The sequence below is a fragment of the Neodiprion virginianus genome, chromosome 6 (assembly GCF_021901495.1).
Source record: "Neodiprion virginianus isolate iyNeoVirg1 chromosome 6, iyNeoVirg1.1, whole genome shotgun sequence".
NCBI classification, from domain to species: Eukaryota; Metazoa; Arthropoda; class Insecta; order Hymenoptera; family Diprionidae; genus Neodiprion; species Neodiprion virginianus.
The window spans coordinates 28291211-28315221 of NC_060882.1; the positions used below are offsets into that span (position 1 = coordinate 28291211).

The 24011-nt window shown below is 45.8% G+C and overlaps 1 protein-coding gene across 4 annotated transcripts in view; it reads left to right on the plus strand.

Moving 5' to 3' along the window:
* The window catches only part of LOC124307516 (probable JmjC domain-containing histone demethylation protein 2C), a 202365-nt gene that overhangs the window by 126883 nt on the left and 51471 nt on the right, over nt 1-24011 (plus strand). For all 4 annotated transcript variants that reach the window (XM_046769255.1, XM_046769251.1, XM_046769254.1 and 1 more), the window contains exon 8: nt 1798-3649. In XM_046769255.1, coding sequence (XP_046625211.1) covers nt 1798-3649 — 1852 coding nt within the window. The remainder of the gene's footprint in view (nt 1-1797; nt 3650-24011) is intronic.

Here is a 24011-nt window from a genome sequence, read left to right on the forward strand (position 1 = left end):
TTTTGTTTTGAAATAACGACAGTTTCTCGTCAAACGTGCGCTTATGCGTTTATGTACGTTGCAACGGCATTAACAGCTGACCTTCCACCCCCCACGCCACGTTCCCTTCCCCAGGGAGTCGGTACCCGTACAGTAGTTGGCATTTAAACCCTTTGTACCAAGTCCCTCTTTCTCCCCCTACTCGCCATTACATTCCCAACCCCGGTCAGGATTCGCCCTTCTTTATGACGCGGGATATTCCGTACCCCGATTTTCCATCGCCTCCGCAGTATACCACCCTCTACGAAACAACATTGCGCAACGTGTCACGGACCGCCACCGTTAACGCCGAAAGGGTTACTTGTATATCGAGGGTTAGGGGTGCTGAGAATGTATGTGGCAAAGATACCCACGCCTACTTGTTGTCAACTGTACAATTGAAATATTGCGCGCATCGTCGACGAGGATTAGGTACACGAATATTCGTCGACTGGATTACGGACAGGGTCTCTTGTACGAACTGTCGCCCATTCGTTCGTCAATGATATATTCGACGCGAGTAGACTCGACGAGAAGCGAACCTCGAATCTGTTGCTACTACAAACTTCGAATCAGTCACATTTGATGTAACTAAACAAAACTTGAAAGAGTCGATATTTCGAAATTTCACACGTACAAAATAAAATGATTAAAGATTTCTAACAATTAATCTTTCGTCATTTTATTTTGGCATTCTCGAAATTTTCATGTATCGACCTTTCGAAACATTGAACCTTCCAAGTTTTGACCTCCACTCAGTAATTTAAAGTCATTATCCCGGTTCCGAACTCGCGGAGCTGTAAAGTCTGATAATGTGAACCGACCTTAACGCTCCTTTGATAATAATCTATAACTTATCTGAGAACGCATTTTTACCGTTATTTCTGTTCTTCCTTATTTAACGGTCATGAATATACGTAAAGATAGGGAGAGAAAGGGGCGAGCGCGTTCCGGCGTGTATATGTAAGCACGCGTTGGCGAAACCTGCACCACCATCGGCGGGAAATAGCCCGGATCGCCCGTTCGCTCTCGGCGTGCCGATGCATAATTCATGGCACGCATTTAGCCGGGATATTCCAGCGTGACGCGTCGTATGGATACCTATCCACTGCGATCGTGAAGGTGGTGGTGGACGTTGAAGCGCGTGTAGCTGCCACGGCGCCCCTTCGCCAGGACGTCACGTAACACCGGTAGCCATCCCATCCCATTCCATCCGTGCTTTGAGCCAAGCTCGGCAGTCCGACTGGAAAAAAAAAAGAAAGAACGAAAAAAACGTGGTATAAATGTGGAAAACGTCCGGGTGAAATGAGAGTAGTGGAAATACGCGAGCGTAAAAGGATTACAAAGAGAGCGACAACGTCCTCGCGAGTAATTGCCGGGTCACCGTGTAGAGATGGAATTCCTCGCGAACCAACCGCATCGCTTCAAAAGCCCGGTAACGCTGTCTGCCATGCAGCACAGGACGTTCGCAGGGGGACAAAGTACGGGTATATTATCAAGGGTGCGGCAGATCGCGTTCGCCTGCAGTTTCCTACTCCTGCATCGGCCCTTCGTCGGTCCTCCTGGCAATAACAGTAAATCCCCCTTCCTGGCGTAAAGCTCATCCCCCAGCAGGATTCTGTTGTGAATTGTTACTCCTGCTCCGGAGGGTGACTGGACGAAGTACCCGGTGCACCTGCAGGGTCGCCGTTGGACACTCGATCGAAACGAGAGATCTATATTCTACCGCAGGCGTCTTACAGAGAGACCCGAAAAACACTTTATCCATTTTTGTTACAGAAAAACAGAGCAGCGTCCGGGCTAACCGAAGAAGGCAGGTCAACGAGGGTAGAGGAGCCAGTCGAGACAGAGATCGGGTGGGTGTCGCGGGGGTCGGAGAACAGGATCAGGAACAGCAGCAGGAGGACAGAGAGAACAAGGGGCCGGGTAACCGGGCGAGTCGGATCGTCGTAGAGGATACCGGTGGTAAGACAGCGTCGAAACTTCGGCGTAGAGTGACGGCTGTGAAGAGTTCGCCGTCGCCGGATAGTTTTCCGGCTCAGAGATCGGCGAGGAGAAGACTGAGGCCGCAGTCGGGCAGGAACGCGGCGAAGGAGACGTTGACCGAAATTGCGGAGAAGCCCAGAGCGGCGGCGGATACAGCCTCCGAAGGAGAGGCCGAGAAGGAGGATTGCGATCCCTTGATAAAGAGGCTCAAGACAAGTCTCACGACTTCGCGGAGAGTCAGAGCCGAGTCGAGAAAAGGCCGCGAAGAGGAGGCCGAGGAGACGCTATCGCAAGAGGAGGTGAAACCCGCGGGAGAAGAAACCGCCGGCGTTAACGACCCGGGGGCCGAAGACGAGGAGTGCGAGTCGAGAGAACGCGACAGGGAACCGGAACCACCGCCTCCCGACAAGGTTCACCGAGGAGGCTGCCGGGAGCAGCGGAAAGAGAAGAAACCGAATAACGGGGATGATCCCGCGAGCCTCTTAGTCGCGTGCAAGCCCGAGGAGCAGGAGGAGAGATCGAGGGTGAAGCGGGAAGAGGGCGAAGAGGCAGAGGAGGAGGAGGAGGAGGAAGAGGAGGCAGACTCCGTCGAAGAGGACGCGTCGAGTCCGACCGAGGCGGTGCCCGGCGCCGAAGAGAGTACAGACAGTGTTGGAAGCCTGAACGCGGTGCGGGCGGCCAGCGTCGAATCGGTCGTCGAGTTGGTGGAGTCGAGCAGTCAGGACGGCTCCGTGCTGGAGAGGCTGAGTCCTGTGAGCAGCGGTGCTGGGGGACGGCACGGGCTGCTGACCGCGGAGCAGGAGCGCGAACGGCACAACGAGAGTCCCGTCATACTATCGGTCAGACTGAACAAACCCCCGCCGACGGCGGCGTCGACACCGGGATCCGGTGCACCGGGGCACCACCACCAACTCCTCCACCACCACCACCATCAGCAGCAGCAGCAATACGCGACGAGCAACCTGCGGCACTACTCGAGCGGCAGCAGTCCGGTGGTCCAGCACCAGCACCACGGGGTGGTGCCCCATAACGTCCAGGCGGCGAGCGGTAATCCCCGTCACCTGGTGGTCGGGGGATCGGTGACCGAGTTGCACCAGCAGCAGCAGCACCACCAACACCAGGGGAGTAACCCGCGGGTCGTAGCGACCGTCGGCGATGAGGCAGGCCTCATGGAGGTGGAGGCAGGGGCCGTCGGCGTCGGGGGTGTTCTCGGTGGCGTCGCGACGGCAGGCATCAGGGGCGCCGCTTACGGGGACAGCGGATCCGACAGCGGCGTCAGCTCGCTGAGGAGCGCCGGTTCCGGCGACGAGAGAAGCGGCAGCAGGAGCTCGGCCCTCAGTGCCGAGGAGACACCGGCCGCCGCCGCCACCCCCGCACGCGTCTGGCACGTACAGAGCGTTCAGCACACCTCCCTACTCATGGCTCATCCCCAGCAGGGACCCCCGCCTAACCCTGGTTCCGCGAACACCACAGCCGTCGGATACCAGAACCCCGCGAACCAGCCCACCCATCATCATCCCGCCGTTTCTAACGAGATGCTTTGGCGACCCCCCAGGTACCCTCCGCCGTCCCATTCGCTCATGGGACCCGCCCAGCAGAGCCCTGAGGAAATGCTGGAGAGGGATCGACACGAGAGAATGCTCAGGTGAGTACCTACGATTTTTACTCGACGATACAAGGATGACGCGATCAATTTTCATCCACTGCTCGGACCGATGTTAATTAGGGGCCAATTGTCAGAGGTAGATTTCTTTGCCGAATTCAAATTCGGTATCGGATCTGCTGACCAAGCTCTTTTCAATCCAAGTGACAAACTTTACTATCCTCGATACTCTGTAGAGAGTGAACCTAACCATTTATCGATCGTCTTAGATACCGTTGGAAAATTCGACCAATTGGTTAAGTAGCGAAATATAATTGTCGCACTAAAGTATCTTTGTAAGACCAAAGCGTTCTCTACTCCGTCGATAAGGACAAAACGATGTTGAAACGCGATCGCCGATCGGGGAACAGAGATAAATTGTCGATCGTGATCGTTAGAGAAAAGCATAAGTCATACAGCAGTCCGTAATATGCGTTCAATTTCTATGGATCACAGACGGTGAGCCGGCGTCGGTTTTAACGTAAAAAAAAAGAAAAAGGTATTTAAGCTCTTGGGAGGAGCTGAGACACGGAGAGTGTGGGGTGGACCGTTAAACAGATGCCGGACAATGCTCCTCGTGTATAAGTTACGCGCCCTCTCAAGTCCCTCCTCTTCGCATTCATCGCCGCGAGACTACTGCATGTGCTTCTTGGAAGGGGGAAGTATTTTCATTGTTCGAAAAATCTCGCGTGATCTCAGCACTCTGCACAGCACAGCTCAGCACAGCGCAGCGGACGTTGTTTCCGGACGGCAGATGTGCCCGGTCGATCAGCGATGCGGTTTCCGCTCGATTATTATCGGCTTCTTATAAGAGAAAGAGAGAGTGAGTGTGCAAAAGAAGACATGCAGAAGGTGGATTAAATGAGAGGAAAAATGAAGGAAGAACTTTTTTAAAGAGGAGAGAGGATAAGGCATGCTCCAATGATCTAGGGGTGGATTTTCTGGGTGAGGGTGAGCAAAAAGGCGAGGTTAACGAAACGACGAAGCTGTTTGAAACCCGCAGGTGCCGCTCGTGTGCGTTACGCATTTTCGGAGAAAAAAATTTAATATAAGATCATTTTTTTCCAAGTGTTACCCGGCCGCCTCCCTTTTCCGTCATTTTCTCCCATCTTTTCGCTTACCCTAAATCGCGAGCCCTTGTGTAATAATACAACCGAACGAAGAAAGGGGAAAACGGCGCCGCTATGCAGGGGTGAAACTGGTTTGACGGAGGGGTAGAAAACGGGTTTCATCGACCCGTAGCAATTAGCTTTATTATACCTCGTACCGGGAATTTCAGGCTTGTCTCACTACAACGCGCAATGTTGGTACACGGTCGTGGAGGAAATGCGTCAACCAACCGTCTTATAATTAGCGGACTAGGAAAACGGAGGTGCAAATGAACGGGCCAAATTTCAATGCCCCTGTTACGAGTGACGCGTTAGCAAGCGCGCGTTTCACTTATCTATCTACCACTCTCCGTTTTACTTCTTGTTTCCATTCGAGAATTCTTATTACCAGTGGCAATTGTACCGTTCTCGGTTTAAATCGGACTGAGGTTCGCGCATCGTGCGAGTAACGAAGTAAATGGAATATGAAAATAAAAAACTGCAGCAGTATAAATTTCTTGTTGATAAATTATTCACTCGTGACAAGCGTATATCACGTATATACAAGGTATAAATTTACTCTCAAAGTCGTCGGTTGAAAAGAAAAAACAGATTTCGTAAAAATCGTCAAATCAAAATGTACACTAATGCGGCATCGGCAATAACAACAAATTTCAAATTCTCGACAAGATAACGGTGTTGTTATCGGTGTGTAAATATCCGTTATCAAAATACAATGACTGACATTGAATAGCAGTCGGTCGACCGAGGAGAAGAATGACGAGGAGGAGGAGGAGGTGATGGATAAGAAGAACACGAGGCGAGCCGATGAATAATAATTGATAAAATACTTACGTTACAAACCTGCGAGATAAGAGAATTCCGCAAAAATGATTTACACAACGAGCTAATAATTCACCCGCAATGAGCTGAATGACCCGCGTTGATAATCAAGTTTTACATATCTGTATGTATAACGGTAGTCGTGTGTGTAGCAATAAATCAACACCGCGCATATATACATTTGCAACGTGTATTTGTATATGACGCCATACATCATACGATGATATAGCCTGTCTACGAGTAGGGAAAAAAAAAATTGATAAACAACCCGAGGAGCGCGGGGTGATAAAACGAGAGGAGAAAAAGAAACATTTTGTCTGCTCGTATAATCTCGGGGCAAGTCTCAGGGAATTGGAATGGGGAAATCGCGATTGCTAACGTATCGTGTCCTTATCGATCACGGTCTTATCTATCGCAGCTACGTGTAAAAAAGAAAAAAAAAGAAAAAAAAAGAAGAATGATAAAAAACGAAAAGAGAAAACAACGAATCGCAATCTCGAGACGGATAACAAACGGAAGGAGTGCTAAAAGCGACACCTACTGTACTGTGCTCTATATTATACACGTCATATCTATCCGTGTGTGTGTGTGTATATATATATATATATGTTTTATACACATAGCTCGGATAAATAAGGAGGCGAGCGGACGTGCCGTGCCTTCCGGGGCTTTTACTCGTGCAGCAATGTACCTACTAATATTACTATGAGTAACCGGAGCCGAGGAGGAAGGAAAAAGGGCTGGGTGTTCACCCCTTTTCATCCCTTTATTATTTTTCATTTCTATCCGCAAACATCGCGTGTGTCATCGAACGCTTTTGGCGCGACAGGATGGATCCTTGTTAAATTTGAAAGCTCAATTCGATTACATACGTCCTGACGTGATTCGAGGGATTTTGATTATAACTTTACTGTATTTTTATTTTTAGATGAATTTCAGATAATTTACAGAATCATTCTTATCCTCGGTATGTCTGCGGAGTTAAACGGCTTCTTCTCTTGGTTACGATCCGTGCCAAGGTTAAATATTCTCCCAAAAAGGGCAAGACACAACGAAACGAACTAAAGTGTTACGCGACGACGTCGCTTCTGGCACTTCTTATAAGTGTATTATTCGTAAAATGCGATTGTATGGAATATTGTGGAAAATAAATATTCGACTCTCGACGCTATGCGGTGGGAGGAGAGCAATGGGAGATAAATGAAAACAGACGATGCGAGATAACGTTTGATTACACTCGTTCTTATCAGTTGCTATTGCATTATCTGTGAGTAATTATAAGTCCCAAGCTCGCCCCTATCGTCCCCTGGTTTTTTCTACACAATTTTATTCGTGATAATAAAACACGTATTACGTTATACGTGTATGTACATCTTTACAAATCCCGAGAGTTTATTTATACGTATTTACGCGCGGATATACATATATGCGTGTGTATGCGTTTGTGTGTATATGTACAGCTTTAAAAGCGACAATAACAAATTGCTCAACTTCGAAATGGCCCGGAGACTCGGGTTTAATAAACGTGGCTCATCACGCGTTTGCATAATTTAAAAATAATACAAACTCCGCGCAGAGGTCGGAAATTGTTCGAAATTTTTGCGTCTCGCTGTCGTTATTAATGAAACGACAACAAAGTAAAAAAGTAAAAGTGAAACTTAAGATTATACTTGTAACAAGAGGAAGAAATTCCCTCCGAAAGTGTGTCTATTATTCATATATACGACCTCGAATCCGTTACTCTCCGAAATCATTTCCTCTACTTTTCTCCTGGCACATCTCAAGGTCGCAACAAATTGCTACCGCCTTTTTTCACCGCTGATCGCAACGATCGGAAAGCAATAACGTGAATCACGTGGGTGAAAGGTCGACTTGATAAACTTCCCACGTCGGTGTGTAAAATTGTAACGGGGGGGAAAAAGAAAAGAAGCAACTTCACCGCTATCGGAATAAAATTATTCGTGAATATTTATGGATGAAATTTCAGTCAATTCGGGAAGTTCCGTCGGGTCTGCGGAATTTTCACGAGGCTTTTACCGGAAATTAAAGATTTCACGCCTCGGAGTGTCGCCAATAATCGTTCCGGCGTGTTTCATTACACACACATTACACGTTGCTCCGTTTACGAATCCGGGTCGTTACACTCGTATCTTTCTCTCTTGGGTCATGTTAAACGCCGCGGGCTGAATGATTGTGACGTAATCGTGGCACCGATTGTGAATGACCGTGCGAATAGGCCTCGCCTTTGCGATTTTCTAGCCCGACCTTGAGTCCAATCTTTCTCTCTCTCTCTCTCTCTCCGTCTAGCCAGTCGGCTTATCTATCCGCCGACAGCAACGTGACCTATGAAAAAAACTTTCAGCGACGAGCAGGAATCGGTCGTGCCGGAATTTTGCGTGAGCAGTCCTCGTCACCGCTCGATTGGATTCTAAAAATAATCAAACCTCGACGGGGGATATTTTATACGGAAATTGGAGAAGCGGAGACGTTTCTTCGCCGACCGAGGAACGACCGGCCGCCGAGATTGCGTGATCGAAATATCAATCGATTCGTTCGACGCCGGGTGATGATCTTACGTAACGAGCAACCGCAAACCGGTACGACTGACGTCTTCATTGGCCTTTGAATCGCGACTCGACGTTAATTACCCCTTATTTTTAAAGCCTCGTCTCATTCCGCCTTGTAACACCGCAAAAAATCGCTTTCCTGGACAATTTGGGAATTAATTATACTTTGAAGCGTGTTCGACGCAAAGTCGTTGAATATCGTTTGAAACATGCGGTTTTTCTTTACTCTTGTATTCGCATTTCTGCGCAGCTTGACATCCGAAACTGCGAATACCGCGCGGCTCTCTTACACCCGGAACAATTGGTGTTGGATTTCGCTGCTACGGTGTTAAACGAAACCCCTGCAACTGCAAACGCGTGCAGTCCGTACGAAAAAAAGCATACACATCGCTGATCGCGTTTTTACCTCCCAGCAGCTGCTTGCAGTCCGGCGTCTCTCTTCGCGCCGAGGATGAATAAATTTCTTCAGCTCGGTTTAAGATGTTCGAAATGAATGAGTTTTATCATTTATGTCACGCTTTTATTTTTAATTCGGTAGATATGATATAACTGCAACGAGGCAGAATTATGACAGATACGCCGGTTGTATAATAATCACCTTGACAGAGATACTTGAAAGGCCTTACCTCTCGGATATTGCATTATTCTACACACCCCGCCATTCGTGTTACACGCGTGTATATTATACGCAAGTTCAAAATTGCCACTTGAGCGCGTGAACTAGAAGTAAAATCGGAACATTATAAATATTCAACTCCACGTTCCAAATCGCGAAAACCCCGTTCGCCACACCAATATATGTATATTCATTTTTTTATTACACATACTTGCAGCTATTATTACGTACAAACTCGCGACCAAATATCGTTGCTATGTACGTTTCCAATTCCAAGGACAATATTCGCGATCTCCTTTCTCCGAGTAGCGCAAAAAATCTCCGGACGAATAAGATTCGCCGATTATGCTACAGCACGTCAACCCCGACTTTGATGAAAGGGACAAACACACTCTCTCTCTCTCTCTCTCTCTCTCCCTCACAGCCGCAGGCGGAGGGCCATAAAATTCTCTACCGGAACCTGACCGCGTGCTCGGCGCGGTTTCGATTCAAATATACGTATATGTGTATATATATATGTACGAATATCTACGCGTATACGAATTCTCCAGAAAGTGTCGAGATGGTCGATTCCTTTCACTCGCGTAATTTTTTTCCACTTCGTTTTCTCCACGCTTCCCGCTCATTGATCGTTGGTCCGCAATAAAAATAGGCACACTGATCATTCCCTATCGATATACGTCACCCAGGAAACCTAATCGAAATTTATGTAACGAGGTACGCTCACGTTATACGTTATATATAATTCGCATCACGGAGTTAATTATACAGATTTTTACGCTCGTTCTTTTGCCCAATTATAAATACTCGCGCGGCAAATCCTAGAGCACGTACCTTATATCTACCTTATACCTTACAACTTTTAAATGCAACCCGTTTCTTTCTGGGACAAGGTTACGATCGAGGAGCGTGTTAAAACTCGTCGTCGCGGATCGCGACCGATTTCCGTTAGCCAACAATCTTACCAAAGTTGCGCAAAGTTTGCGCGCGACGAGTTAATAATTCACGATGTTTAATTCCTGGCTCGCGAGTTTCCCTTCTTACGCTTGATTTTTTCTTCTATTGTCTTTGAATATTTTTTCTCTCTTTCTATCTCTTTAGTTTGCGGTATGCAGACTGGATAAAAGATTTTTTCCACCCGCTTCTGACGGCATTTTTCCTCGTTCAAGGCTCGGTAACCGCGGTCCGTTGTCTCCACGTTTCAAATAATTTGGGTCACTGAATGCGGTTTGTTTCGCGTATACGTGTATAATACTAAAACACCGAGGCACAGGTGTGAATAAAATCTGTTTCGCAACTTAGCTGCGGCTCTTTTTATCACTCGCTTTATTCGCCAATTGATTCCGCCCTCCTGATCGACTCGTTTCGTTCAATTATAAAACCGATCAGCCAACTTCTTGTAAGAAAAAACAAAAAAGAAAAGAATTTTATGCCTCGTGTATTTTCACTGCAGACGATGACGTCACTCGGTCAGCTCTGTTTCGGCTTGCTTAGTAATGCTGATACAGATCGACGCTCGTAGACTCGCAGGCGAGGACAATTATCGCTCACCTCTGAAAAATTCCTCTGAATAACAAACCGGCATCGTGAGCTTCGTGGGTATATACAAATTGCTAATTATCGCGTGATACAATTAGCCTGTTACTTCGTCGATTAATCACTGACAACGGCCGAGAGTTTACTAATTTAACACACTTGTGAATACGTCGTCACGATAGAAGCCACACGTTGGCAACGGTGCGTGTAAGGCTTATAACTTAACAGAAATCAGTGGTTGACCTTGTGCTGAATGCACGTTTGTAAACCACCTCGATATAACGTATCTACGAACGACTGTATGTATAATTTATACCGCTTAAACGAACAATCATTTAACCGAAGGTTCCTCGCTGATCCCCGTTTCTTGTTTTACCTACTAAATTGCCTATCGTGCGAGTTCTCGGCAGCAATTAGCGAACGTTATCCTCGTGTTAATACCACTCAGCGTTTAGGTGTCCGTGCCTTATACGCATGTATGTCTCGCAGATCGCCGACCGAGTTCAATTCAATTAACGGAATTCTAACCAATCTTTTAGAGTGCAGAGATAAATGCAGAAATTTTATGTAAATTATACAATCGACGGACATGAATACGTACTTGTAGATTCTTCAATTATGCGTTGTAAATTATTACGCCTATCAGAATTTGCGTTATCACCGTTTCTACACCCGTCCGGCATACAGGTATACAAAATCTCGTTAATTTTCAAAGGTTGCCCTACCGCGACCCGCCTGAAGGCAGCTGCATGTGACACGGGGTGGGTGATACATGCACGGTAGAACTCGAAGTAGTCGGAGGTATCGCATCCACGGAGAGTAAGCAAGGATGATTGCGAGGACAGGAATTTTTACGAGGTGAAGTTAAAGCGAAACGTGCCGTAAACCCGGCGGCTGCAGTCACATATACATATGTACAAGATATATGTGGGTGTTGGGTACCTATACAGATAGAGACAGCAACCCCCGATGGTCGTAAACTTCGCAACAAATTCCCCTGCCCCCCTTTCGTTTCTCCCTACGCGTGCAGAATCGACAACGGTGAGGAAAGTTGAAAGTTCGACGTCGGTTTTGACAGCCGATCATAGCGTGTAGTCGTGATTCGGTGAACATTTTGCGCGGGAAAAAAACGATTTTGCATATATCTGTCCGTACAAAGATCTATACCCATTTATACAAGAGAAGAGTGTATACGCTCCGAGTAATACTAATACGTTGGATATTTTTAACCTAATTTACGACGCGGGGGCACGACGAAGCGCTCGACTCTGAGAGAGAGAGAGAGAGTTTGGGTATCTGTTATAAATATCAACGAGGGGGGGTGGGGAATGCGGTTCTCGGTCTCCTTCTAGATCCGCAAAACCGCGCAGTTTAGCCTCCGAAACGCGCCTGCACTAGACTTCTAATTCCGCGCCACCTGCTTGGACTCGTCAACTACGAGGCCCCCCCTTTTTACCCCCCATTTCGACCGTCGTTGATTATTAACGTCGCAAGTGGCCGCGCCGTGACTCATTCAGCCCCGCTATTCCCTGCCTCCAGCTGTCCCGGGTTGAAGACCTTTGCGCTTGCACGACCGATCTACGATGATTGCCCCCTCCATCCATCCATACATCCATACACCCATCAGTCCCTGTAACCCTGGCACACACCGGGAACACCGCGTCCCGTCTTCTTTTATATTATCCCGGTAGAAGCTTTTTTACTACTTCTAAAATGCACGTGCGGCCGCGTGGGCGAACCAGCTCTCCACTCTTCTCGGTCATAGAAGCTGTGATATCCTTTTCCTCTTACTCTTTATCTTTGTTGGTTCTCTTTCTTTATACATGTATATTCATGCACATTCACGTTCCCTGCACCGCGACGACGTTGCACCCACTAGGAATATTTTTGTATCTTAGTCGAATCGCGGCGCGGCCTCCTTTTCGATTTTCAGACATTTCCGGACTTTGAACTCTTCTTTTTTTAAGAGAGAGAGATATTTTACCGACGCAATTTTGCCACCATTTACGGATCTGGCTCGATGCCGAATCGAAATAAACGCGTAAATGGGTTACGATTGGTATCAAATATTCCAGAATGAACATACTCGTAAGCTATAGGTTAGGATTTTTTTTATTTTTTTTTGTTGTCAATATTTCTCGATTATAATTTACGGAAAAGTGACTCAGCACGTCCGTATTTCACCAGAACAGCTTTGCTTTGATTCGAGGTAATTGATATCGCTGCAAAAATTGGCGATTTGTTTGTTTTTTTGGTTATTTTCTTTTTTTCTTATTTTCTTGCCTCGGTGAAAATCACCGAGGGTATGTAACATCTATACGCGTATACGAGAGAGGAATACGAAAGGATACAAAATTCTACGTTAGTTCGTTGACGGATTTATTTTTCAATCGGCGATATAAAACTGTATTACGACGAAGCTTCACTGAATCCCTGCCAAATTTCATCGCGGAAAAGAAATATAGAGAGAGAGAGGGAGAAAAAAATAACGTGTATATACATCGCCAAGTTCCACGTGGCACGGCTTATATATACAGCCATGTACAAGGTGGATATTTGAATCTTTAAAGATCGTGCGAATATTATCTGTATGTACGAGTAACCGCGGTATAACGAAGCGAAACAACTTTGAAACCAGTTTATAGTCAATCAGCCGGCACGTAAGTTGGTATAACCTACCTGCTTCCCACGCCAAACTCTAAAATATTCTCCAAGCATACGGATTCCACCCACTCGATCATTTCACTTACACCCTCAACGATGAAACAAAAAGTAAACCATTTGTAGCCGTCGTAAATGACTTTGGAATTGTTTGCTCGTGACAGTTGGCATAACAAGCAAATGCGTACGGAGTTTAGTTGCATTCCGCAACATCGAGAACTTGCGGCAGTTTATGTTAAACGCGTATGTATTCCCTGTATGTGCGGTAGTTTATGGCGGCGTTCCAATTCCCGTTACACAGATTCTTCGCCATTTTCCATTCCGTCTCTTTTCATTTCTTTCCTCGACGAGTTTCTTGGCAAGTCGGAACTTTGATCTTTTCTACGTCGCGTCTAACAACCTTTGAACAGTCAAATGATACCAGAGTTATCCGTTAGCTGTGTTCGTTATCGCGTCACCGTCACCGTCATCGTCATCGTCGTCGTCAGCAGCGGCTCTTCTCTTTATTTCCAGCCGCGTTGACCTTTGCTTCGACAAACACGTACGTCCTCCCTCCAGTCAAACTTCTCTTTTAAACTCGACCTTGATTACGCAGGTTGTGAATTCCACCCACCGACATCGCGTCGTATGATTATACGCAAAACTGCACTCATTGTTAGGAAAGAGTCCGTAACGTGCAATAAAGTGGATAAAAATTGGGCGTGATTTCAGTTTGTCACGGTTTGACATATCTTAAAGTACGCAAATCTATAACGTAACTAGTCCGAGGTTTCGGTGTGTATATGTAATAATTGATGAGAGTAGCCAAAAAATTGTTGATAATACAATGACAATGATCAAATCTATCTTGTTTCATAGATGAAAAGAAACTGAGGTTGGGAACTCGGTCTCTATTTAGATTTGTGGTTAACTTACATTAGCGAATATACCACATATCCATACGTATTGTACCAATACGGATAATGTAACCAGTTTTTCGAACGGATATGAGTCATAGCACCGAAAAATTTCTGTATAAATAACGTGGTTTGTCTGCCAACGTTTCGATCGCAGAAATGAGATAATATTATGCATGTTACGTGCGCCGTTCTTCTAGGGAATATACTTTGATCGCCAGAAGTGCCTGTAATGGCTGTTGGTCGTATGTGCGTACATGCTAGCATCATGTATGGAAATATTAAGCATGGCAGGGTGATGAAATGAAAGAGTTTTGCGTCAACAACGATATCTTTTATATGCATTATTCGGTTTATTATACATCTGTAGAACTACTATATACAATATTTGCGAAGAAGAAGAGTGTGATATCGGACAAGTAGGAACCCTGCAGCATTTCCGACTCGTTTTTTCTTCTCTGCGATTCTGTAAATTATGTACAACGTTTCAATGCTCTCTCTGATGACAATTTCTTCAGTAGAATTCGTGTGCGATTGATTTTCAACAAAGTGTGTGTGTGTGTGTGTGTGTATTCATATTCAAGCCGTTCGCAACGTGGCGAAAGAATTTAATTCGTCGCCAAAAAAAAAAAAGAAAAAAAAAGGACGAGTCATTCCGCCATTCCTGAAACCAACCTATAGAGCTTGTTTCGCCTTCCTATTTCGTCTCACGTAATCCTGTTAGTCTAGCTATATGCTCCGTTACGCTCCGACCGGATACTAGATTCTTAATTCCACCTATAAAATACAAACAAAAAACTAAATAAAACGAAGAGACTAAATGTGAATAGGTAGAAAAAAAAAGCAGACGGCGTACACGTGCAATTTTGTCATCGGCGGACTTTATGGGTTACGTGCGTCGAACTTGCCACGCAGGCATCGAACTAACACCCCCTTGTCCCTACAATCCCTGCGGGTATACGAATTTGAACGCTGTTGCGTGTTTCGAGCACACTTAAGGTGTACAAGAGTTTACAAACCGACGAGGAACGAGGGAAAGAGAAAAAGGAGGAGGATATTCTTACCAGTGATTACAGGGTTTCCGAATATTTTTTTAATTTATAGCTACCTCGTTTCCTTTCCTCCGTATCAAATTTTTTTTTTTCTATCGGCTACTCGTCGTTTGTCACGCGAAAGGGTCATTACAGCCTAGAGAGACCCTTGAGAAATAACGCGATGTTATTCCATCTGCATCGTAAACGCGTCGCGTAGTTTCGCGCCCTTTCGTTTCAAATTTCGAACGATGTATTCCGGATTGCGAATCCCTCGGTAGCTTGCGATTAGCGTGGCGGCGTTGCCGTCGCGCAGGTTGAATTTCAATTCGGGTTACGTGGGCATTAATTCACCGAGCGAGGTGTACGGTTAAAATCCCTTATCCCTTGTACACGTATCTTATATATACCTACCCACGTGTAATATACCCGTATGTATACCCATTTCGAAAATAATTAACTGCGGGGAACTCGACACGACAATACCCGCCGTTCGAATTAGAACGCGGAATACACGAGGGCGGTAATTCACGTGGATCCTTGGAAACAAGGCTGCACAGTAGGGGAACATCTTAATTCGAGAATACATATTATCGTCGAGTGAAATTACCGTGGGGAAAAAGAGTTGTTGGGAGTCGCAGACGGGAACGGGAACAAATCGCCTGGCGGCCGATAACCGCGAGACGAGACGAGACGAAACGCGCCTGCACGCATGCATTCAGGCACGCAGGGTTCCGGGCATCACGCAACTCGCTCCCGGCGGGCCCAGCCTACGCGGGTTGCATCGGGAATGCGTTTCGACCGACGCGCGGAATGCCCGCAAGGGTGCCTCGCCGAGGACGCGTCGTCGAATACGTTTTCGAATACCAAACGGCGAACGGAGCGGGGACCAGTCATGGCCGACGAGACCCCGACGATTATTCTACCTATTCCTTCCAACGGCCAAACCGGATTTTCTCTCACTCTTGTCAGTGTCCAGGTTCGGGTCGTCTTCCACGAATTGTACCGGTGTCCACAACGTCTCCAGCCTTTCGCCGACGGACACCGATTCCGAGTTCTTCTCTTATTACGCCGCGCCCCCGTTTCTCCGACGCCTCATGCGTAATCTTTTCACTGTCCTTCTTGTTGTTGCATCTAACATTTAATATTGCGTGAACTCAGTTGCGTAAGTTTCGTTGAGCGAACTTCCCGTCACTTTTTGTAATCAAATGATTCGGGGGAGTTTAGAGAAACCTTATAGTATGTAAGGCAAGTGTACCAGTTATCGACGCGTTCAGACCAGATCATTGACACTTTTATCTTAAAAAATTATAAATTTACGACATAAATTGTGAATTTATCGATCAGACTAAAAGCAATTTTTGGAGGGTTAGACACTACAAATTTATTTCTTGGTTATTTCAGAACTAAGGATCAAACCGATACAACAAATAAAGATCAATGATTAGGAGAGGGTCAATAACTGGTACACTTGTACCTTATATCTTTGAAAATTTCTTCGCCTTCAGCTTCGCCCGTGGTTTCTTTCATCCTTACAATATGTATCACCTACAGACCGCGTATTACACGTTACGACATACGTGTATGTAACTGCAAACTTATCACCGTGTAATTCGACCACTTTGATTCTTTCGCCGCGGGTCAATTATCGTATCATTATACTTACTCAAGGCCGCGGCAATGTCTGCAGTCCGCTACTCGGTCATCCGTGCTCTAAGAGCTGTTATTACATCTATACGCCGAAGCAATGCAGCAGGAATACCGGCATTGGAAATAATTATGCTGTCTCTGAAAATGACGGAACGTTACTGTTAAGTTGACTCGTCACGTATGTAAGCATAAGTGGTTTCCGACCGATTACTTTAGTAATAAACTTTCACTATCGCATTCTTAACCGTATATTTCTTCTTATCTAATCGAAAGTCTGGAAGAATCCGTCGTTAATTCGTATCATTCATACATTGTAAGTAAATCAAGTCGGTCTCTCTGCAATCTTTATATCCAACAATTACTGTAGATGATATTTTTTCCGGTTTTTTTATCTGTAACGTTACAGAGGTACTTTTCCAAACGGGGCTAATATCCACCGTAGGCGTCGTGGCTGTATACCAAACGTCCAAATCAACGTTTAGGAACAGACAAATCGAACTCGTATTAGCCTGTCCCTCGTTAATTATTATTGAGCCTCTGGCTAATTATCTCTCCGACTTCTATATCTCGACGCCGATCGGGGTATTACTAACCGTAACGGTGTTGAATGTTACGTGAAAACAAACTGGACAACCGGGACAGGAATATTTAAACTATTTCAATGGGCAGTGCGTATAATAAACCCCGACGATACTTATTTACACTTCCCGAAAATGTACTCAACCTGTTGAATACATCGCTTTCATTCCACAACCAAACTTGACCCAACGGTTAAGCTAAATTTCGAAGCTATCGCGAGACGATTACGATTAGAATACCACGTCGACTCGAAACTCGTCTTGAATCCGAAACGAAATCGCGATCGTCAAGTGGAAAAGAAAAGTTAGCATAGCGATAGCTTTGGAAAAGCTCGTTAAAAGTTGTTCCGTGAAACATTGTCCGTACTAATACGTACGCGCAGAAAGATCGGACATGCGAATTACGAGCACATACGCTCAGCTCTTTAAACCACGAGGGAATAAATTTATTTCACGCACATCGTCAAAAATTAACACGCCGACACCCGTTTGCACAAGTTTTAAGATGTTATACGTGTATGGAGTTGGGAGTGTGAGAGAGAGGGACCTCGGTGTCGCTTAATTGACAATGTTCACACGAACCGTGAGCTCGCAGCGGTACAAGCGAACCTCGGCATCCTGACACAGCGTACCGCACTTCTCTCGGTAATGCAAGAGAGAAGTCACGGTTCACAAAGAGAACATGCCCGGCGCTGTATAATAAGGTCTCCATACCTACATATTCATAATCCTTTCTTCCTTTCCTCGCAGTGTCTTTTGTCCGCACATCGCGGTTACGCGCCTACCTATCCGGGTATAATAAGTACAATGTCCATAATCGGGCATAAACCAGCAACCGACTCGGTCTAACGACGAGAAGATGGAGATAAAAAGAAAATAACAAAAAAAAAAAAATTAAATAAAACGAATCTCGCCGAGAGTGAGGATCGCGGAGGCTACCGTTCCCGAAAACGAGCCTACGGACGAGAGTGAAGATCAGCCAGAGGTCGCTGCTCGATCGTCTCTTAGCCCCCCCCCCCAACCCGACAGCGGCGTAGTCGGCGTATATCGCTTTTTGCCCCCCTACGAATACACCAGTATTCGTTATACACGTGGATGTGCCTTACATACACATGTAACATGTATACGTGTAGGTAGGGAGAAAAAAGAAAGGTGGGGAAGGGGGGGGGAGGGGCAGGGAACTAAATAATACATAACCTAAAACGTAGGCAGGCGCTACATGGTCAGGTAAATAAAAGCCGTACCTGCCAGACCGGTTCTACCTGTTCCCGTAGTCGTCGTTCCCAACCCCCTTCCATTTAACTCCGCGGGTCTCTTCTCGACCGGTGGCTTGGCCGCCTGCCACGACTCTCCTTCCTCCTCCTCCTCCTCCTCCTCCTCCTCCTCCTCCTCCTCCCTCTGCCCTTCGTTCTTTACTCCCAGAAGTCTATCTCTTTTTCTCACTATGCAAGCTGTGCAGCAGGAATATATATAGGAGGAGGTATAAGGCAGTTCAGCCGTGAGGTGTATACGCGTCTCTTTGTGCGATCAGCGCGCAAGTATGCGCGTGTTTCAACAGTGTTCCTTCTTCTTATTCTTCTTCTTCTTCTTCTTTTACTTCTTATTTTTCCTAGAGAGTGGTGATTTCTTGTAGAGGGAACGCAGCGCCAGACCCTGATGTTCTCACTGATCGTACAGGGTTGGGTTAGGTTCGCGGGCTTCTCTAACTCCTGAAACTGCAGTCGACGAATGCTTTTCCTCTACCTCCTCCTCCGCACCCCTTCCGCTTACACTTTTATTGTACCTATAGACTCACGCACACTACCGATCAAAGGATAGCACGACTCGATGAAAGAGGGTATCGCCCAGAGTGAATTGTGCACTTATACACGTACATGCGTAATATGTATTTATACACAAAACGTCGGCGCGACCGCAGTAATCTTTTCTATTTTATCTTCAGCCTTCCGTTTTTTTTTTTTCTCGTTTTTCCTCATCTTTTCGTTATCTTTTTCCCTTTGTATTCCCTGTTTTGTCTCTTTTTCCGTTTTCACCGCTTGTCACCGAGTCTTCCTCCTCATCGTTCTCCGTTCTTGAACCGGCACGCCTTATTTGGCCGTCTTCTCTTTCTCCGCGCTCGCTCGTCAGTGGTCGCCGATCCTAGCCGAGCGACCGACAAACCGCTTCGTCTTTTTCATCTTCTTTTCCGTTTTCTTTTTCTTCGTATTCTCGTTATTCCGCCGTACGATTTACCGCACGCCTCGAGTATTCGCGCGCGTTTCCTCCATTTACACGGGAATATCTCCGAGACCCCAGCGAGGTCTTCCTCAGCCACGGTTTTCCACGCTGTATAAGTGCACGGTATATTATTATATGGATATTACGGTTAGTGATGTAAGCGTGATTTCGTAAACGCGGAAACTCGTCGTAGATTACATCCGCGCTTTAAAAGTTACACATGCCCGATTCCCGACACTGAAAATAGCAATCTTAGACCACCTCACATCACCTGAGCGTTAACGCGTTGAATTCTTAGCATCGCGGTCTGTATCCCGATGTACTGTATAATTATACATACGTATTTTACACCGCTCGAAGACAGGCTTCGACGCTACGTTTGACCTTGATCCGGTCTCGAGAAAGTCTTCTCGAGTCGGTAGACGATGAGTTATTATTATATATAGTTGCCGATGGAGACGTGTAACGCGTTAACTAGGTACAGACTCGGCGGCGTGACTCGTTTTCGTATACCATACAGTATATGTATATACGTACGTACGTACATATTATACATCAAGCATCGACGCGGAATTATATTCACGTGCCTCTGCATCAGCATACGTTCACTCTCTCTGTGTGTGTGTGTGTGTGTGTGTGAATGCTAAACATTTTTCTATACAATGGAATTGAAAACGATGACCGCGAATTCGTCTATACACACATACGTGCATGTGTATGCACGTGTATGCATGTGTGTATAGTGTATGTGCGTCTGTGCGTAGATTCAAACCTGTTGGCTGGAGTGTCGAAGGCGACCTCGTTACAACGTCGCGAGTACTAGTTTGGTAAACGTAATAGCATGTAAATGCCTGAACCACGTCGGTCCGCGTTCTTCGTATGACTGTACAGACAAAGAAGCCGCTTAACCGTCGCTCAAATTATCACTGATTGCGCAATATCTCGTGATTTCTCTTCCGGACAAGTTGTCTCGCGATACCCGTCGCCGCACATGCATGTATTACTTACACACTTTACAAAATACCACATGTCGATTCATTCGACATGTAACGCAAGCGTTACAGAGATTCATTCGTTGGACGTATCGCGTGACCTCCGTATAACCTTGCCCCAATCTTCGTTCTTCTCTCGTCTCAAAGCATACAAGAATATAATAATATTTGTTACGTGTTCTTGTTAATGGGATATCCTCGGTTCTCGTGGTAATTTTCACGCTACACATATCTCTGTCTTCTTTTCTATATTCTTCTGATATGGATATATTGGCTAACGTTGTACCGTCTGTTACGAAGATTCTTCTTTTCCTTTCTCTTTTATCTGATCCGTCGCTTTTGTTTCGACCTCTTTAAAGAGTCTCGGCGATCTCAAGTTCGAAAGTGATAAACGCATATATAGGAATATCTCGAGGTATTCTTAGACGAATATTTGGCCCAAATATACGTATATGTAAACACAGGTATGAGAGAATAGCTGTTTCGCAACTAACAATAAGGTATATATATATACATGTAGATACCTACGGAACGAAAGAACAAAACGAGGAGCAGGAATGACTGATAAAAACATTGTTCGAACGGAATGGTAAAACGGTGGTAAGGCGTCTTGGCGTTTCGGAAACCGTAAACCGTAAACTCTGACCGAACCGATTGTAATTGATTCGCGTCAAAAGCTTTCCTGGTTGTTGTCGTCTTTCGGCCTGGTTTTACACCGTCCAGTTGCGTTGACAAAGACCAATCCCGATTCGCTCCTCCGTTCATCCGGCTTTTCTCATTCTCTCTCTTTCTCTCTCTCTCGTTCCTTTGCCGATCGTCGATCGGTCAACACTGGACACGAAGCAGCGGTCAACGGTTGACGTTCCGTTTCAAGGCAACTCGCGTGCTTTGCACCCCCTTCGTCCCCCTTTCGGTTCCCATTATTTTCCTCCTCAGGTCTATCGTTGCTAATAGTTAGTATACACGTAACATATTACGTTTATGTGGAATACGTAAATACGTACGTTGTGTATACATGCGGTGTATACAGGTTGAACATTATTCAACTCTCTGATGCGAAGCCGCAAATGTATTATACATGATTATGTACGTGTGCATGCCTGTATACGGTATGTAGTTTGTCTATCCTCTGCGAACGGTATATTTATGTACATACATACCTATATATAAATAAATACTCAATTTATCGAAGGATGATTTCTTGCCACTCTAAATTGGTATTCTGACCGTCATCGTGCGACGATGGAAAAAAAAACACCGAAAGCAAATAAGCAAAAAAAAAAAAGAAACGGAACAGAATACGAAGTGAGGGGAAAAAACAACTACACTTGCGGTCCTAGATTCCGATGGACATAATATAGTTCTCTTTCTTTTTTTTCTTTTTTTTCCTCTTTTTTTTCTCTTTCTCATCTCTCTCTCTGTCTCTGTCTCTGTCTCTTTCGTTTACGTCTGTCTCCTAGGTTTTTTTTTCTTGTCTTTTTGTACATCTGATCCGTAGAGCGGATATCTCAGGTCGTCGTCGTTTTCGCGGTTCTCCGCCGTTGCGTCGAGACCTGAATCGCCGTTGTCTCTCCCTCTTTCTCTCTCTGGCTCTCTGTGTCTCTTTCTTCATCGCAGCGTCGCCGGTTACGCAACGGTTGTAAATATCACCTTCGCGTTCACTGCGGGTACAAAGTTTCCATTCGTATTCCCCACCGTGCGTCGAACGCGCGCGGAACGCGCTTTATTTTTCATTCCTTCGTGCTCCCCCGTATCATTCAAATACGAGTTAAATACACACACACACACACACATACACGCACACTCGCACACCTACTTGATGTATAATAACGTATAGCGTATAATGTTTGCCTATCAACGATGCCCGTCACCTACTTACGTACTCCGTGAGGATAATCGCGGGGCTGTCGAGCCAGCAAGCCAAGCCATATACCGGGTGTCTGTCAAGTACTTCGAATTCTTTCAAACTCGGCCAAGGCAGCGCTCTCGTTGCACCCGCAAACTGCATTGTACACGATGCAGCGACGATACGTATTTTCTACACCGGACCACGCCAATTTGCATAGAATTACCTGCGGCTGCTGACCTTAAGCGTTTTAATAGGAAAAACGATCTTGATACTGTATCCGGATCCGCGTACATGTATTTTTATACACATGTACGGGCATTATCTTATGCTAGTGATTTAGCGGCTCAGGCAGCTCACAATCATTAGAACCACGCGAGGTGCGCGTTTATACGAGTAGTTATATTTCTTTTACGATCAAAGGCCGTTGTGCATATTTCACCGATTGAATGTCAATGCTCTTTGGTTATATTTAGACCAATCGTCTTCTTCGATTCACGAACGATGCTGATCACATTCTCATCGCAGGAATCCAAGTCCGCTCGGAGAATCAATCGCTGTGTCGTTATTATTTTCTGAAACAGTTTACATCTTTATTACTTCGTTTGATTCTTACGTATAATTTTTATTCATCCGACTTATCGAATTTCTTGCACGTATACCGATTGTCCGAAACAGGCGTATGAAAGGCGTGATTCCCAACTGTGACTCTTCGATTCGATGATCGGTCGTCACGCAAACTGGCTGCACCGTTTCTTTACCTAGCCTGTCCGCAATGTTCTGTGTTAACCGTTTACCGCAATCCAAGCCTGGAACGATGGTTGCCTGTTCGATAAATTGTCGTTGCTATGATCGCTGCCACAGTCACGAAGATCATTTTTCTTCACATATTTTCAAACCATTGGCAGCACCTTCTTCGATTCAATATCAATCCCAGGTTATTTCTCAATACAGGACGAAAATCCGTTGAGAAATTAGAACTATAATATAATTACAACTAGTTATCGTCAAATATATGCATATGTGCGCAAGTTCAATTAACCGCGACCATATCCAATACAGCAATAATCACGAATTGAAACTTGACAAGCAGGCGTGCCTCTCAAAGAGGCGAATCGATGCGTCTCTAAACCTAACCTAACCTAGAATGGCGGAAAACTTCACAGTCCGTTATTTCGGGACGGTTTATAATAACAAATGCGAATCAGCCGAGGGGAAATACGAGCACATTCGTTGACCGCGATAAGCCGCGTGCTCCTTTGTTGCTTCCGAGGTCCACACGACCTTCACCACCTTCAGCGACGTTGTTCCTCGGTAACGAAATTAATTGCTCGCAGGTGCGTGCGTGCCGCATGGCGCCCGTCGTTCCATTTTTCCTGAACAACGACGACGAGGAACGGGCGCCATCTTTGAACAGCTGGGATAATTATACTTTTATTTATCTTTAATCTTTGTTGTTGTTGTTCTTGTCGTCGTTGTTAACCGAATAACCGATCCGTGGTCAGTGGCACCTGCGGGTCACGCGGGTCCCGGTACACGTGCTGGTCTCTTTCTGTTTCCCCCTTTCTCCGCAATTTGCGTTGGTATCACTGCGGCGTATTGTCTCCGTTCGTGACCGTCATACGTCGCAACATAACCTAGAAAACCAGACGTCTTTCCGATCTTCCTCGCCATCGCGCAGTGGGTAGTGTAAATATACTTTTTGCAACGGTTTGTAGGTACGGGGAAATAAAGAAATGACGGCACGCAACCGCATTATACCTTATACGATACGATATGATGTGATATTGTACGAAGTAGAATATTATACACCTAACTTGTATGCGAAAGTAAACCGCGAACGC